Source organism: Kwoniella pini, chromosome 1 (genome assembly GCF_000512605.2).
Source record: "Kwoniella pini CBS 10737 chromosome 1, complete sequence".
NCBI classification, from domain to species: Eukaryota; Fungi; Basidiomycota; class Tremellomycetes; order Tremellales; family Cryptococcaceae; genus Kwoniella; species Kwoniella pini.
The window spans coordinates 185860-200834 of NC_091716.1; the positions used below are offsets into that span (position 1 = coordinate 185860).

At 38.6% G+C, this 14975-nt stretch overlaps 4 protein-coding genes across 4 annotated transcripts; 1 reads left to right on the forward strand and 3 right to left on the reverse strand.

The window, feature by feature from the left end:
* Positions 1-557: 557 nt before the first annotated feature.
* Positions 558-4601, reverse strand: I206_100082 (carbamoyl-phosphate synthase arginine-specific large chain; the record flags this gene model as incomplete). Its single annotated transcript, XM_070202123.1, has 9 exons — positions 558-704; positions 794-1135; positions 1211-2088; positions 2145-3130; positions 3188-3261; positions 3319-3486; positions 3558-3817; positions 3909-4232; positions 4301-4601. The coding sequence occupies 9 exons, from the start codon at positions 4599-4601 to the stop codon at positions 558-560; spliced, it is 3480 nt and encodes a 1159-aa protein (XP_070058224.1).
* An 860-nt stretch (positions 4602-5461) lies between these two features.
* On the forward strand, positions 5462-12513 carry I206_100083 (uncharacterized protein; the record flags this gene model as incomplete). Its single annotated transcript, XM_070202124.1, has 19 exons — positions 5462-7354; positions 7421-8245; positions 8317-8618; positions 8673-8736; positions 8796-9101; positions 9173-9584; positions 9647-9729; positions 9791-10090; positions 10170-10284; positions 10362-10525; positions 10592-10756; positions 10841-11055; positions 11127-11272; positions 11331-11352; positions 11407-11583; positions 11645-11692; positions 11758-11865; positions 11937-12054; positions 12133-12513. 19 exons carry the CDS (start codon positions 5462-5464, stop codon positions 12511-12513), a joined length of 5844 nt encoding a protein of 1947 aa, XP_070058225.1.
* A 269-nt stretch (positions 12514-12782) lies between these two features.
* On the reverse strand, positions 12783-13227 carry I206_100084 (uncharacterized protein; the record flags this gene model as incomplete). The annotated part of the gene is made up of 3 exons (XM_019153018.1): positions 12783-12968; positions 13016-13031; positions 13106-13227. The coding sequence occupies 3 exons, from the start codon at positions 13225-13227 to the stop codon at positions 12783-12785; spliced, it is 324 nt and encodes a 107-aa protein (XP_019015156.1).
* A 620-nt stretch (positions 13228-13847) lies between these two features.
* I206_100085 (uncharacterized protein) lies at positions 13848-14836 on the reverse strand (the record flags this gene model as incomplete). The annotated part of the gene is made up of 5 exons (XM_019153017.2): positions 13848-13880; positions 13943-14043; positions 14226-14397; positions 14512-14559; positions 14630-14836. 5 exons carry the CDS (start codon positions 14834-14836, stop codon positions 13848-13850), a joined length of 561 nt encoding a protein of 186 aa, XP_019015155.2.
* Between the last annotated feature and the right edge of the window lie 139 nt (positions 14837-14975).

Below are 14975 nucleotides of genomic sequence, written 5' to 3' on the forward strand. Positions count from 1 at the left end.
TAAATAAAATGTATGTATAGGACAAGTCAAAAGAGAATTCTCTTTTAAAGGTTAATATATTGAAAGAGCTAAATACGAGTATCGTAGGTTACACTACAACTGTCAAACGAGTCAGAGGTAGAGTAGAGTGAGTATACTGTGCATGTGGTTTCCATCTACTACTACTACCTTACACAAGTTCATAATCACCATACAACCATACATTCAGGGCTATATTCTGTAATTGAAAAAAAAAAAAATAGACGAGAGAGGGAAATTTCGTTTGAATTATAATTGAAATTATAACGCCGAAGGAAATTTAAAACTATATCATGTGGCAGAATTCAACTTAATTAAGGTATTCTAATTCAGTCTTTCTTATTTGGTGATTTGAGTGTTAACGTATATACTTGATTTTTTTAAAAGAAATGGTCAAATGTAAATGCATTAAAAATACCCCTTCTAAATTTAATCTGTTCTCATACTTCCTAAATTTCAAATGAAATTAAATACGAAGCAGAAAAAAAAAAACCCCTTTGTATAGAACGAAAAAACCTTGAGAAAGATGAATCTATTTTTTAATATGCTCTTTCTTCACCTACAAATTCTCTCCAAGATTTAACTTCAGGTGGATTTGTACCTTCTACATAAGGTAAAGGAGATTGATTAAATTTTTTAATAAGAGTTTCAGTTAATAAAACAGCTAATTTAGCATTATTTATTAACTAAAATATATATTTAAACCAAATAAAAATTAGTATAAAAGTTTCCTTTTTTTATAAATGGAAAAAAAAAAAACAAAAAGATTACTTACGGGAATTCCAAAATCAACTGAAGCTCTTCTAGCTGCATATTCAGCTTCATTAATTGAAATTGCTCTTGATCTTGATAAATCAATTACAGTTGAAATTTCATTTTCTTCTAAAACTTCTCTTAATTTTCTTTTATCTTTAACAGGTATATAAATTTTTTTAATATTTAAATTTGGTTGTTCATTTAAAAAAGATTCAACTTTTTGATCATATGTAAATAATTTAAATCCAAGTGATAATAAATTTGAAGCTATTATTGGCATTTCTTTTCTTGAAATATCTCCACCTATTAAAATACCTGAATTTTTTTTTGGAAGTTTAAATCCATTTACACTTAAAATTGCCTATTATATCATCATCATATACAGCACAAATTAATAATGATTCAATCATGGTTCAGCGTGATTAAAATCACTCACAGACCAATAAGCTTCATGTATATCTTTACCAAATGAAGCGACTTCACCAGTAGAAGCCATTTCAACACCTAAGAAAGGATCTGCACCTGGTAATCTAGTCCATGAAAATTGAGGTACTTTAATAGCAACGTAATCCCTTTGTTCTTTCATTAAATCAATAGGAGCAGGTACATTTTCTCCCATAATAGCAGCAGCAGCTACATCAATAAAATTTTTACCCAAAACTTTTGAAACGAATGGGAAAGATCTTGATGCTCTTAAATTACATTCTATAACTTTCAATTCTGGTACTTCATTTCCAGTTGGTGGTTTTCTAATAATTTGCATATTAAATGGACCTGAAATTTCGAAAGCTTTTGCTACTTTTTTAGCAATTTCTTTATAACTATCTAATTCGGTTGGTGGTAAACTGAATGGTGGTAAAACTAAAGTAGCATCACCAGAGTGTACACCTGCATTTTCAACGTGTTCCGAAACAGCATGAACAAGTAATTCACCCTTATAAGCAACAGCGTCTACATCTATTTCTTGAGCGTTATCGATGAATTGAGAAATAACCACTGGATGTAATGGAGAAACGTCGGTGGCGAGAGTAAGATTTTTTTCAAGAGAAGCCTCATCCCATACGGTATTCATTGCTGCACCTGAAAGAACGTAAGATGGTCGAATAAGAACAGGGTATCCTACTTTATCGGCGAAGGCTTTAGCGGATTCGAGCGAAGTGGCCTCTGTCCATGCTGGTTGATCTACACCGATTGAATCCAAAATGGAAGAGAACTTGTGTCTATCTTCGGCATTATCGATTTGTTCGGGATCTGTACCGAGAACGTTGACGCCAGAGTTCTTGAGTCGAAGAGCGATGTTTTGAGGCAATTGACCTGATCCAAGCCAAGACATCAGCATTTCCTCTTGAACTAGACAAAAAGCCACTTACCACCAACAGAAACAACAACACCTTCAGCACCTTCCAACTCGTAGATATCCATAACACGTTCGAAACCAAGTTCTTCGAAGTAGAGTCTATCAGCTTCATCGAAATCGGTAGATACGGTTTCGGGGTTGTAGTTGATCATAATTGTCTTTTTACCAAGATCCCTAATAGCTCGAGAGCACGTAACGGCACACCAATCGAATTCTACTGAAGATCCAATTCTGTATACACCTGAACCTAAAACCATTGTTCCGTTTTCACTGAAATCGACATCGTGGGTTGAAGCGTTGTAAGTGGTGTACAAGTAGTTGGTGTAGGCGGGGAACTCAGCAGCGAGAGTATCGATTCGTTTCACAAATGGTGTTACTCCGAAAGATTTTCTCTTAGCTCGAACTTCAGCTTCCTTGACTCCTGCCAATTGACTAATATGTAAATCTGAGAATCCAGTCTTCTTAGCTGTGGTGATCAATTCTTTGTCAACTGTTTCGAAAGGTGTATTTTGAAGTTGCTTGTAAACTGTAACAATGTTTTCTAATTTGTACAAGAACCATTTATCGATCTTGGTGATATCGTGTAATTGATCAATGGTGTAATTGAGGTTTAACATAGCGTGAGCAATAGCAAACAATCGTCTATCGTTGTTGTTGGCCAAAGCGGTCTCCATATCTTCAGGTTTCCAGTAAGCGTCAAATCCACAGAAGTTGGGGTCAACTTGTCGAATAGCTTTTTGAAGGGATTCTTCAAATGTTCGACCAATAGCCATGACCTCTCCAACTGACTTCATGGCGGATCCGACATTTCGCTCGACGTGTTGGAATTTAGCCAAATCCCATTTAGGCATCTTAGTGACAATGTAATCTAACGATGGCTCGAAACAAGCTGTAGTGGATTTAGTGACGGCATTAGGAAGTTCAGGAAGGGTGTGACCAAGAGCGATCTTGGCAGCAGTGTATGCAAGAGGATAACCGGTAGCCTTGGAAGCAAGGGCACTGCAACGAGATTATCAGCTTGCTTTTTCCTGATTAAGTCTATCATCATCCGCTCACCTAGATCGAGAGAGACGAGCGTTCATTTCGATAACCCGGTAATCTCGACTGTGGGGGTCGAGAGCGTATTGTACCTATAGAATGGAATGAATCAGCTTAGCCGTCCTCTTAGATCCTCGAAATCGACTTGCGTTACATTCACCGACTACTCCGACGTGTCTAACAATCTTGATAGCAGCAGTTCGGAGCATGTGATACTCATCATCGGAAAGGGTTTGCGATGGGGCAACGACAATAGAGTCACCGGTGTGCGTACCAAGAGGGTCAAAGTTCTCCATGTTACAGCAGATGATGGTATTCTATTCGTAGGTTAGATCACTAATCAGCCATGCGTTCGGATCGATGCTCCATTGCGAAGATAGTCACTTACATCAGCAGCATCTCGGACGACCTCGTACTCAAGCTCCTTCCATCCTTTCAATGACTTTTCGATCAACACTTGAGGTGAAAGCGAAAGGGATTTAGCAGCCAAATTTCGAAGTTCTTCTTCGTCATGAGCGAAACCTGAACCAAGACCACCAAGGGAGAAAGCAGATCGAAGAATGATAGGGTAACCAATTTCTTTAGCTGCATCAAGGGCGTCTTGGATTGTTGACACGGCAGTAGATTGGGCAGCGGGAATATCAATTTCTAAAGGAATTCAGAAGGATGACTTAGCTCAACTCTCCTCAATGTCAGAAACCAAAAAGGTTTTACTCGAAAGAAATTGCAGGGAACTTACCGTTCAAAGCTTGTACAAATAAATCACGATCTTCCGAAACTTCCAAAGTTCTAATCGGAGTACCCAATACTTTGACACCTAATCTTTCAAGTACACCCATTTTATCCAATTGAATACCGACATTCAAAGCTGATTGACCACCAAAGGTTAAAAGGATACCATCTGGTCTTTCTTTCTCCAAAACGTAAGCGACGTAATCAGCAGTAACAGGAAGGAAGTAGATTTCGTTTGCCAAATGGTGTGAAGTTTGAATAGTAGCGATGTTTGGGTTAATGAGGATAGTAGAAATGTTGGATTCTCGTAATGCTTTTATAGCTTGTGAACCTATTTTGCAATCACGTCAATGAGATACCTTCTTAATATAATATCAACAAGAAAAAGCTCGGACTGACCAGAATAATCGAATTCTCCAGCTTGACCAATACTCAAACCACCGGATCCAACCACCAATACCTTTTTCACGTCGGGTTTCTCCAATTTAGGTAAGACTTTAGCTGATATTCGTCTAGCTAATTCGGAAGGAGAGTTGAGAGTTGGTTCACCATCTACTTGACCGTATGAACCGACTGCAGGTGCTGCAACGGCATAAGATCTAGTTTGAGTGGGTACTGTTCTTCTGGCAGCTAAAGAAGGGAAAGTTCGAATTGAACGAGAAGCGAGGGAAGGTCGACAAAGGGGAATTGTTCGAAGCATTTCGCAAGGCTTTCCGGTGTAGTTATGTAAACGAAAGATAGAGGGGATTTGTGAGTTAGAGTAATAAGACTTTTGATCAGATAACCCTCTCGACTCAGTGAGGTAAGAGATACTTGATTTATCCTCTTTCCTCTTTTTCCAAGTCTTGTTTAATTGTTTTTACGTTGATGAGCACAAAGAGGGTTTTTTTTTAACGATGTTTAAACTTTTTCACCTACTGTAAAATGTTTAGACGAGCTGTAAAGATAACAGAATAAACTCCCTGCCAAACGAGTCAGTTGAAAATTTGCCACGTGACTTAAACATTTTAATTAATTCATATAACTTACAAGGATTTCCTTATCGGCCGCATCCCCTATTAAAGAAAATGATCGGGAATTCCCGCCCTGAAATGGAGATAATTGATAACTCCGCTATAACGTATACTTTGTATGCTGTGTATGAGTGAGTGCATAATAACATAATAACAAATCGAATGAACCTCAAATGCTTAATGCGGGGTATTCGCAACTCAACTATATCTCAACTTTATTCTTGCATAAACCGACTGATTAATTGCTTGGTTATTGAAACGCAACTATGACATACACATATTAGACTGGCTTAGGATCCCGGATCAAGCTAGACAAAGGTTACTCACCATATAGAACAGGGAAATATTTTGGTGTGACCGATGGTAACCGACAAGACACATCTTCATCAACAACCCAAATTTCGATCACATCTTAACGAAAATAAGCACTGCGACAGATGCCAGAGTTAGACTTACATACCACTGTATAGAACCGCCCAACCCATAGAGGCGTTCCATTTTACACCACACACTATCCTATTTATTCAGCTATCGTTTTTCTGTTAAAATGTCTCAACTTCCACCCACACCCCCTTCATATACTTCTGCCAATCCTCCTGGGTCCCCAACAACGCCTAACCGTAGACATGGATTTGACAATCCCCCTCGTTCATACAATCACCCGACGGAATCATCCTACGCCGACCGTAGCCCCATCAACGGTAATTACGAAACCTCTGCTCCAGGCTTGCCAAGATTGCCTAGCGGAGGATTGAATGAGTTTGGATATACTGATCAATTTCGTCCTACCACTCCATCAGGATCCGTGGGCAGACGTCCTTTACCTTCTCAGCCTCCAATCCACCATCCAGCGCTTCCACCAAATCCATACCCAACTCACCGTTCTGCTTCGGGATCTGGATCAGGCGCAACAGGATCTTTAGGTCGGAGAGCTCTTCCTACCCCTCCTTCGCAACAAGGAGCATCCGCGTCTCCTACACCACCTCTACGCCCTGGTGGAGGTAGAGCTCTGCCGAGTGTGCCCGGGGCTTCAAGGAGTAGAACAGTTTCTGGACCAACACCTTCTTTTCCTGCTGGCGATCCCCCTCCACCACCGCCAAGGCCTTCTCAACCTTATGCTTCCTCCTCATATATCTCCGCACCTTTACCTCCACCTCCTCGTCAACTTACCCAATCTAGGCCACCTATTCCTCATTCACCTATCAACAGGCTGAATCATACACCGGATGGAGATAGAATTTCGTCGATGACTCCCTCCTCCAGCTCATCCTCCAACTCATATCCATCACCCAGTCCATCTCGCGTTCCATCTCAATCCTATTCCACAGGTCATTCTTCGACGACCTTTTCCTCGTCCTCTTCAAGCGTGACCCGCAATAGCTCTCAATCGACTCATACATCTAGCTTCGATAGTCGACCAACTAGTATGTCCAGTGATCACGATTCTTGGTTACCTATCCTGGAGCGCTTCGGTGACTTAGGTACGGTGGACGAGCAGAGTGGAGGGAGGGAATCTCTGGACGAGTTGGCACCGCCATCGATATCGAATGAGGCTTTGAGTGGAAGGGGAACTCCCACGCAGAAGGATTGGTTTAGCGGTCCACCTAGCCTGCCATATCTTGAGGAAGGAAGGGCGAATAGGAATAGGGCAGCTAGTACAGCTACAATTGGGCCAAATGGAGAAGCTTTTCCAACAACGCCAAAGGGGGATGATCAACGATTCGAACGACAAGGAGGTATACTTGGAGCACCATTTCAATCGGATCCGCCTACTCCATCGCGCAGCTCATCGAATCGCAACGTATCATTCCCTGTTCCGCAAATTCAGTCCGCTGTACCAGCAGATGAAGAAGGAACTTGGAGTAGTAACGAGACTGTTCCTGCACCCATACGGCGTGAAGGGTCTACCAGGAGTGACGGAACGAATCACAGTATGACAGCAGATGACTCTGACACTCAGTCGGTTTCGGCTCTGAATCCTTCTTCCTCCTCAACTACAAATTTGCTACAACAGATCAGTAATAGCAATAATAGTACGGGTGATACCCCACAAAGGCAATCCTCAATATCTTCCTCATTGCATCCTGCCTCTATATCCAGTAGACGTACTGGACGTTCTCATACTTCGGAACTATCGCCTTCATGGGCAGCGCAAACTCAACAACCCTCAAATTGGGTAAATAGGAAATTACAAATACATCAATCACATAGAAATCCTTTCGATGATGACGAAAGCGGCGAGCCACACCTTTATGACGATGATAATTGGGATGAGGAAGAGGAGGAAGAAGAAGAGGAATTGGATGTTAACGAAATCAGGTTTTTTCAACCCGCTTTTATCAGCGAAATGGCATTGCAGCTTAGGGACAAAGTGGAGCGAGGTAGACATATCAAAGCTGGAATAGCTTGGGTGGGAAGTTTTACGGGTAAAGACATTGTTGTGAGTTCAGCTATCTGTGCTGTGTCATTGCGCACCTTTAAGCTAAGTAGCATGACCGGCATATAGACAACAATCCAAAACCTCTTACCTCCGCATACTCGAGCTTCTGGTAACGACCGTCGTTTCGCCCATGCTACGGCTTTGTCGCTTCAAAATCAACTATGGTTTGTAGAGGTAGATTGGGATATCAAACCCTTACGAGATTCTTCCGATGATGTCTTCCGTTTCATGGGAGAAATGGAAGGCATGGGCTCAGGTGGCGATGGCTTAACAACTGAATTACCAAAAGGATTGATGTCAATGGCTACAAGATGTTATTCACCATCTTGTATGGGTGATAAGGGATGTTACGCTCCTCGTTGTCCATTCAAGACCAACCCCAATTCTTTCCTTGAGAAGATTGACAATACCATCACTGCGTCAGTATCAACTCCAGCAAGTATCCGACATGGAGATTGGAAAGATGATGTGGATCCTCTTTTACTTCGAGATTTGTCCCCTCAACAAATGGCACGCCAAGCTGTTATTCATCAAGCATTACAATCCGAAGAAGCTTATTTGGCTGATTTACAAGCAATGGAAACTCTCTTTATAGAAGGTATACGTGATTCTAATCCACCTATTATTAGAGACGAATATAGAAGAGAAGCATTTATACATGAAGTATTCAATAACGCTCTTGAATTAAAAGAAGCTTGTAAGAGACTTATAGAGGAATTTCACATACGAATGAGAGAACAACCTATCATTTTCTTTGTGGGCGATTTGTTTTTACAAGCTGCTACGGAGTTTAGAAATATATATCCTGAATATACGGGAAAATTACCTCAAGCTGAATTAGCTTTGAGTAGGGAGATGGAAGATAATCTTGAATTCAGATTATTTATTGAAGTAAGTAGGAGCCAATATTTGTTAGGTCCAGGTTGAAGAGAATTTGAGCTATGCTGATTTTTCAATCGTAGCGGGTGATACGTGAGAATGATCGTCGTAGAGATGTCAAATACTTGATAACTAGACCTTCTACTCAATTACAAAGGTATCCCGCTGTTTTAGAAGGTATACTAAACGCGACGAAACAAGATGATCCGGATTACGATTTCCTCAGACAAGCATTAGTATCTATTCAAAGTCTCTCCAGTTTGTCACAATTGAAATTGTTTCATGCTAGTAAAGGCCGTGGACCTGCTGGAAAACTGCAATGGTATGACCTTGTTTCACAAGAAGATAGGGACAAAATACTTAAGAAAGAACAAAAGCGACAAATGTGAGTACACGTGTGGTCTCAGAAAAATACAAAATAGCTAAATTATGATTTTAGGCAAATTTGGGAGCTTATTCAAGGCGAAATGGAGTACGTTGCTGATCTGGAGTCCATTGAAACTGTGAGTCTTATAATATTCCTCAGATTAGGCAACATGCTGATACGAGGATGATTTGTCAGCTTTTCGTGAATGGTCTAAGATTAGCAGATCCAGCAGTCATTGATCGGAATCGACTTGACGTTTTTCTTGACGAAGCCTTCCACAATTATAGAAGTTTGTTAGAGGTTCATTCGAGGTTATTGGAAAACCTACAATTTCGACAGCTTGAACAACATCCTCATTTCGGAATGATATCTGACTTGATTTTCGATGCGGCACTGAATTGGCAAGAAGCTTATATGGAATATGTTACGCATTATCCTATAGCTAAAGCGAAAGTACAAGAAGAAGAAAGTAGAAATCCCAAATTTGCTGCTTTCTTGCAGGTGAGTCCTTCGTCCTACTGCATGGACAATCATCATAAAACGGCACTGATCATATCGTATTTAACCCTTAGACTTGCCTCAAAGATCCTTCTGCGAATAGACAAGATATTTATCATTTCATAAATCGACCTATCCCACGATTACTTCGATATAACTTACTTTTAGCTGATATTTTAAAATCTCTCAAAGAGGTTGGACCACCTGATCATCCTGATATAGAACAAATACCAGGAGTCATGGAGGTTATAACGGATTTAGGAAAAGCAACTCAAAAAGGTGTAGCTGTAAATGAAAGTAAAGTTGAATTATGGGGATTTCAGCATACACTTGATGGATCTAGGTTTTGGCCAAGAATGGTCAAAGATCTTGATTTAGCTAATCCGATGAGAGAACTTATACATAAAGGAAAAGTTTATAGACAACCAGAAGGTTCAATTGGTGGAAGTTGGACTGAACTTGTTGTTTTGCTATTTGATCATTATCGTGAGTCCGCTTTACTTGTCTTGTTGAGATTGGAGACTGATTAAGATTTCTTTGATCTTTAGTTGTTTTAACTAAACCAGAACGGATGTCAAGATCAAGAAGTAAAGATCATCATCGACAAATCAAGTATACTATCAATCGCAGAGTAAGTGTTCAATTTACGATAATATTACGATTGCATACTCACATCAATATCTCGTTTCCAGCCTATTCCACTTGAACTCTTATCTTTGGGTAATTTCTCTGATTTACCTAGACAGAGAAATACTGGACGACTTTTCGGTGTAGGAGGTAGTAATACAGATGCTAGCATTGAGGATATGACAAATAATTCAAATGATAAAGATAATCGAACGGTTTATCCATTCAGCATTTCCTTCATTGGTCAAGGTCAATTAGGTGGAGCTTATACCTTATGGGCAGATTCATCATCAGCAAGAGATGAATGGAAAAAACAATTATTACATGCCAAGGTTCTCAGACTGGAAGTTAACGATGCTGGAAAGGTTAGCGATCTCAACTCGATTAATGCTTTGCTTGAGATTAAAGATGCCAAGTACTGATGTTTTCAACAACGTTATATAGGTATTTGAAATGATCCCTCTTAGCGAAAATACATTTTATATGGCACCTAATTATGCTGTACCTAAAGATAAAGAAGATCAATTTACAGGAAGAGTAACTTGTAGTTGTCCATTCAGTAAGTCTAAATCAATTAAAGCCATAATCTAATCATTTACAAATAAGAAGCTGATTCTTGATAATATGAATTTCTAGCTACTTCAGATAGACGTAACTTAGTTGCGGTTGGATGCCAAGATGGAGTATGGATCGGAGTTCGAGGAGAGGCTTCATCTTTGAGAAAAGTACTTCATGTAAAGAAAGTAACGAATATTGCTGTTTTAGAAGAATTTGGAATGTTCCTTGTACTTTCTGATAATGTAAGTGTATTATTCCCTGTAAAGTACTTAAAAAACTGACAAGAGACATTCATTGAAATTAAATAGAACCTTTTCGCATATCACCTTGAAGCTCTTGTTCCATCTGGTAATAGTCGGAATCAATGGAAAACTGCTCCGGAACGAGTTACCATGCCTAGAGAAGAAATTTCTTATTTCACTGTTGGTAGATTAGACGGTAGGACATTAGTAGTTACCATGAAAAAAGATACGGTATGTTTCGACGTGGTCTCAATCAAATACAGGTCTGAATACATGATGAAGCAGAGGAAGCTGATGACCAGTGAAATTCAATAGACCACATCGACGTTCAAAATACTCGAACCTGTCTTGAATCGATCAGCAGAAGATCCCAGGCAAAGAAGACCATTCGGATTCTTAGGGAAAGGTTCAGAATGGTTCAGGCCCTATAAAATGTTTTATCTTCCTGCCGAAGTTTACGGTTTACACTTTTTAAAGCATAAAATGGCAATTGTCTGTTCTAAAGGTTTCGAAATTATGGATCTAGCCGAGTGAGCTTATTATCATGATATTGAGAAAATCTTCTGGAGAAGGGATTGCTAATATCATTAATGTCTACTAGTTTGAAAGGAGGTAGTATACCTTCTTTCGAAGCTGCCAAACTTCGAGAAAATCCTAGATTATTGGAAATCCAGAAGAAATGCGAAACTGCGAAACCACTTGGAATGTTCAGATCTACCGAAACTGAATTTTTACTATGTTATGATAGTGGGTTTCCCTCCTCGCTTGTACGCACAACAATGTGGCTGATGAGTTTGAATTCTAGCATTTGGTGTTTATGTTGATCGGTAGGTTGTAGACTTGTTTTATTGGGAATTAAACTTATATAATCTTCAATATAGACATGGTGAACCGAATCGAGATCAAAGAGCGATTGAATGGGAAGGCAAACCTGATAGTGTCGCTTTCCATCCACCATATCTTCTACTTATCTCTGCGCCTTTTATCGAAATTAGACATATAGATACTGCCAAATTACTACAAATTTATACAGGTAGTGATCTTCGTTTGACCTGGGAGTGAGCTACTTTTTACTATTCCGATATGTCTCGGCTTTGTTAAATGAAATGTTTTGTGCAGTGGATCTGGTGGTCATAGACATCAACCAATTGATAATCCTGGTAAAAAGTGAGAACTACCTTTTGTACGGTCTTTGGTCATACACAATGAGGCTAATTTACAATTGACTTTAGTGGATATGGAGAAGAAACCAAGATTCAGGAACCACAAATTCATATATGCCAACGAGCACCGGATAAAAGGCAACTCGGTAGAGGTTTACAAGGTGTTGGACAGCATGTGTAAGCATAAATTGCCATTACAAAATCATACTCGGGATGGATGTTCAGCTTATACTTTTTTCATCTTTTAGGTTCGAACTTAGTCCAACTTTGTTACTTAATAACCCTCTTATGAATCCTTTCAACACTCATGATTCCAATTATCTTCCTCCACCTCCATTAACAACTCACGCTACACCTCAAATCAGGGTAAGTCATATATCATTCATTGTTTCAGGAATCTGAAGCTGATTCTAAGACTGTATTGTGAATTTTGGGAATATATAGCAAGCTCGACCTCCATCAATCATGACTACTTCTTCAGCTGAATATGCACAAGCACCAGTACTGGGTCAATATGGATCATATAGAGATAGTGGATACAATATAAATAATGGATTTAGAGATAGTGGATATAATGGTTATTCATCTTCACAACCTCAAATAGGATATGGAAATAATCAATTTAATCAACAACAAAGTGGTTATAATAATACTAATAATTCTCCAGCTTATTACAATAGTCAAAATAACAGTAGTAATAATCAAGGTGGATTTGTAAGAAGGGAAAGTTCAAATAGTAATACTACAAGTGGATATAGTACGAATAGTCATTGGAGTAGTGGATTACATGGTAATCAAACTCCAAATAATAATGGGGATCATTAATTCTCTTAGGATAGAAAATAGATCTTAATAATATAATGAGTATATTTAGTATGATTTATTTGTTTATTGTATAGTATAGTATAATTCTTTTTGTTGTATGTCCCTATTTGATTATATGGGAAAGAATATGATTAAAAATGAAAATGCAAATATTGTAACTTGCATACGAATAAGATAGGTTCATAGAATATTCGATAATATACAAACGCATTTATTTTCTTAATCTTACCAAAATACACCTTATCATTTTCATCTTTCTCTTGAAATTATCAAAATACAGCATCACAACAAGCATCAATTGCACAACATTCTAAACAACATAAACAACATGCACCTAATCCACAACAAGTTGCGGCATTTGAACCTACTCCTTTATCTGTTTGTTCATTAGAAGGTTGATTAGAATTAAATCCCATTTGAAGTTGTGGCTGTGGTGCATATTGAGTATGAATTGGCTAAAATTGAAATTTATCAGTGTCATTGATAATTCATTCTTACTTACTGGTGGAATTTGTTGACTATATATCACAGATGATTCGTTAGCGATTTATAAAATCAAGTCAACGATGATAATTCATTTCGTAAAGCTCACTTTGGATCGTAACCCCCATTCACATTAGGATTGTATCCATTATATCCTTGTGAGGGAGTGCCTCCATAATTAGGATTTGCAATTTGAGAAGCTTGGGTAGCGTAATAATCATTTGTTGCCATCGTTATTCCTCATCTAATTTAAGTAAATTAAGCCTTGTTGATTTATCATCGCTTACACTGATGAGTTAGAGATAATGATACGTAGCGTTGCGAATTTTATACAAAATCATTAGTCAAAGAGATTATTGGATCTATGGATCACTTTTTCCTTTCTTGTATTTGTTGCCGTTTCATCAGTAATTATTGTATCCGCGTTTATATGCTCACAAAGGATATGACCTGGATAATTATAGTACCATTTGACTATTTTTATAACTTGGCTATTTTGGCAAACTGATTATAAACCCTAAACAACATTCAATCCAAGGAAGTCATTTAGTCTGATAGTCGTATGAGAAATTTCTCATTCAATCCCCTTTGTTTCCTTGTTTATCGCCAGGAGTTATGATCAAATCGTAAAATGGAATGTCGTGTTGAGAAAAAAAGGTTGAAGATCCAATTGTGAGTTATATTTAGCTTATCATGAAAACCCTTTATCAAGTATATAAGTGCTTTAAGGCGAGTCTGTGAATACACTTAAAAATAAATTTGCATATTGAGTTAATACTACTCCTTCGAAATATGACTGATTTCGATTTGGCGATTCTGCTTGTTCAACCTGAGGTATATTCTGGAGTTGTCTACGGAACAACTTTGCCCACAATGTTGTATCTCTATGTATATATTACTTGTTAGCCCAACCTCATATAACAGTATGCCGTGCGACGAGATTCACCTTTTCAAAGAATGATTCCCATTGATTCAGTGTATTCATTTGAGTTTCATTAAGTGATGAATAATCTGATATGGCGTCTTCAAGATTAAGTGAGGACATGCCTTTCAGGGAGAAATGGAGTCAGCTGTATTTGATGGTATCTGAAAATGCGATTTATTTTTTTGGCAATGCGACTATACGATTCGCATAATTCCTCTTTGCTTTCAGTTATTTCCCAATATCGCCTTCGTCTAGGATAGACACCAATCCCACCGAGTCTCGAGAATGAAAACGTCTAACTCACCTAAGCCTTTACTTGCATCTCTTCCTGCAAAGATATTATATCCTTTTCCCTTCCCATACATCTCAGCTTTGGGTGTGACATCGAATACTCTTCCCTTGATAGCTACGTATATTGGTTTGGAAGGGTCGGAACCATCATATTGTGATAAAGAAGATGCTGAAATTGGGTCGTCCTTTATTAGCAAAGAAAACAGCAATATCAGCTCAGCCTCTGCTCAGATGATGAAAAATGGGAACGCAAACACATCCAGTGAACTCTCGGATATGAGAAGCGAACCTTAACATACCTTTGGAGGAGCTAAATCTGTAGATGGAGCAGACATGATGGAAGCGCCCTACGGAATTAATATCTATAATCAGCTCTTCTGCACGTCTCTAGTTGTCTGACTCTCGAAAATGATTTACAGCTTGTGCAGCTTTTCCTCTCGCGTCGGTATTACTTGAAGCTACGTTCGTAACTTCTTTAACTTGAGTTTTAATTTGTTCCGAAGTTTTATTAGAAGATGAAACAGCAAAGATAGCTGCAAAAGATACCCCAACAGCTGTAGCTATAAGTATTGGAGTTGAAGTGAGTGTTTCGTACCAACTTCCTGAATTTGAAGAGTTTGACATTGATGTTCAAGATGAAGTAGAGAGATAAGGTTGATTTGAGATAAGCGTTTTGGAGTTATTTTTATGGGAATATACAAGGTAATGAAATGACGTGCGCTTATATACCTTTTACTTGTAACTTGTTAACCTCCACCTAACA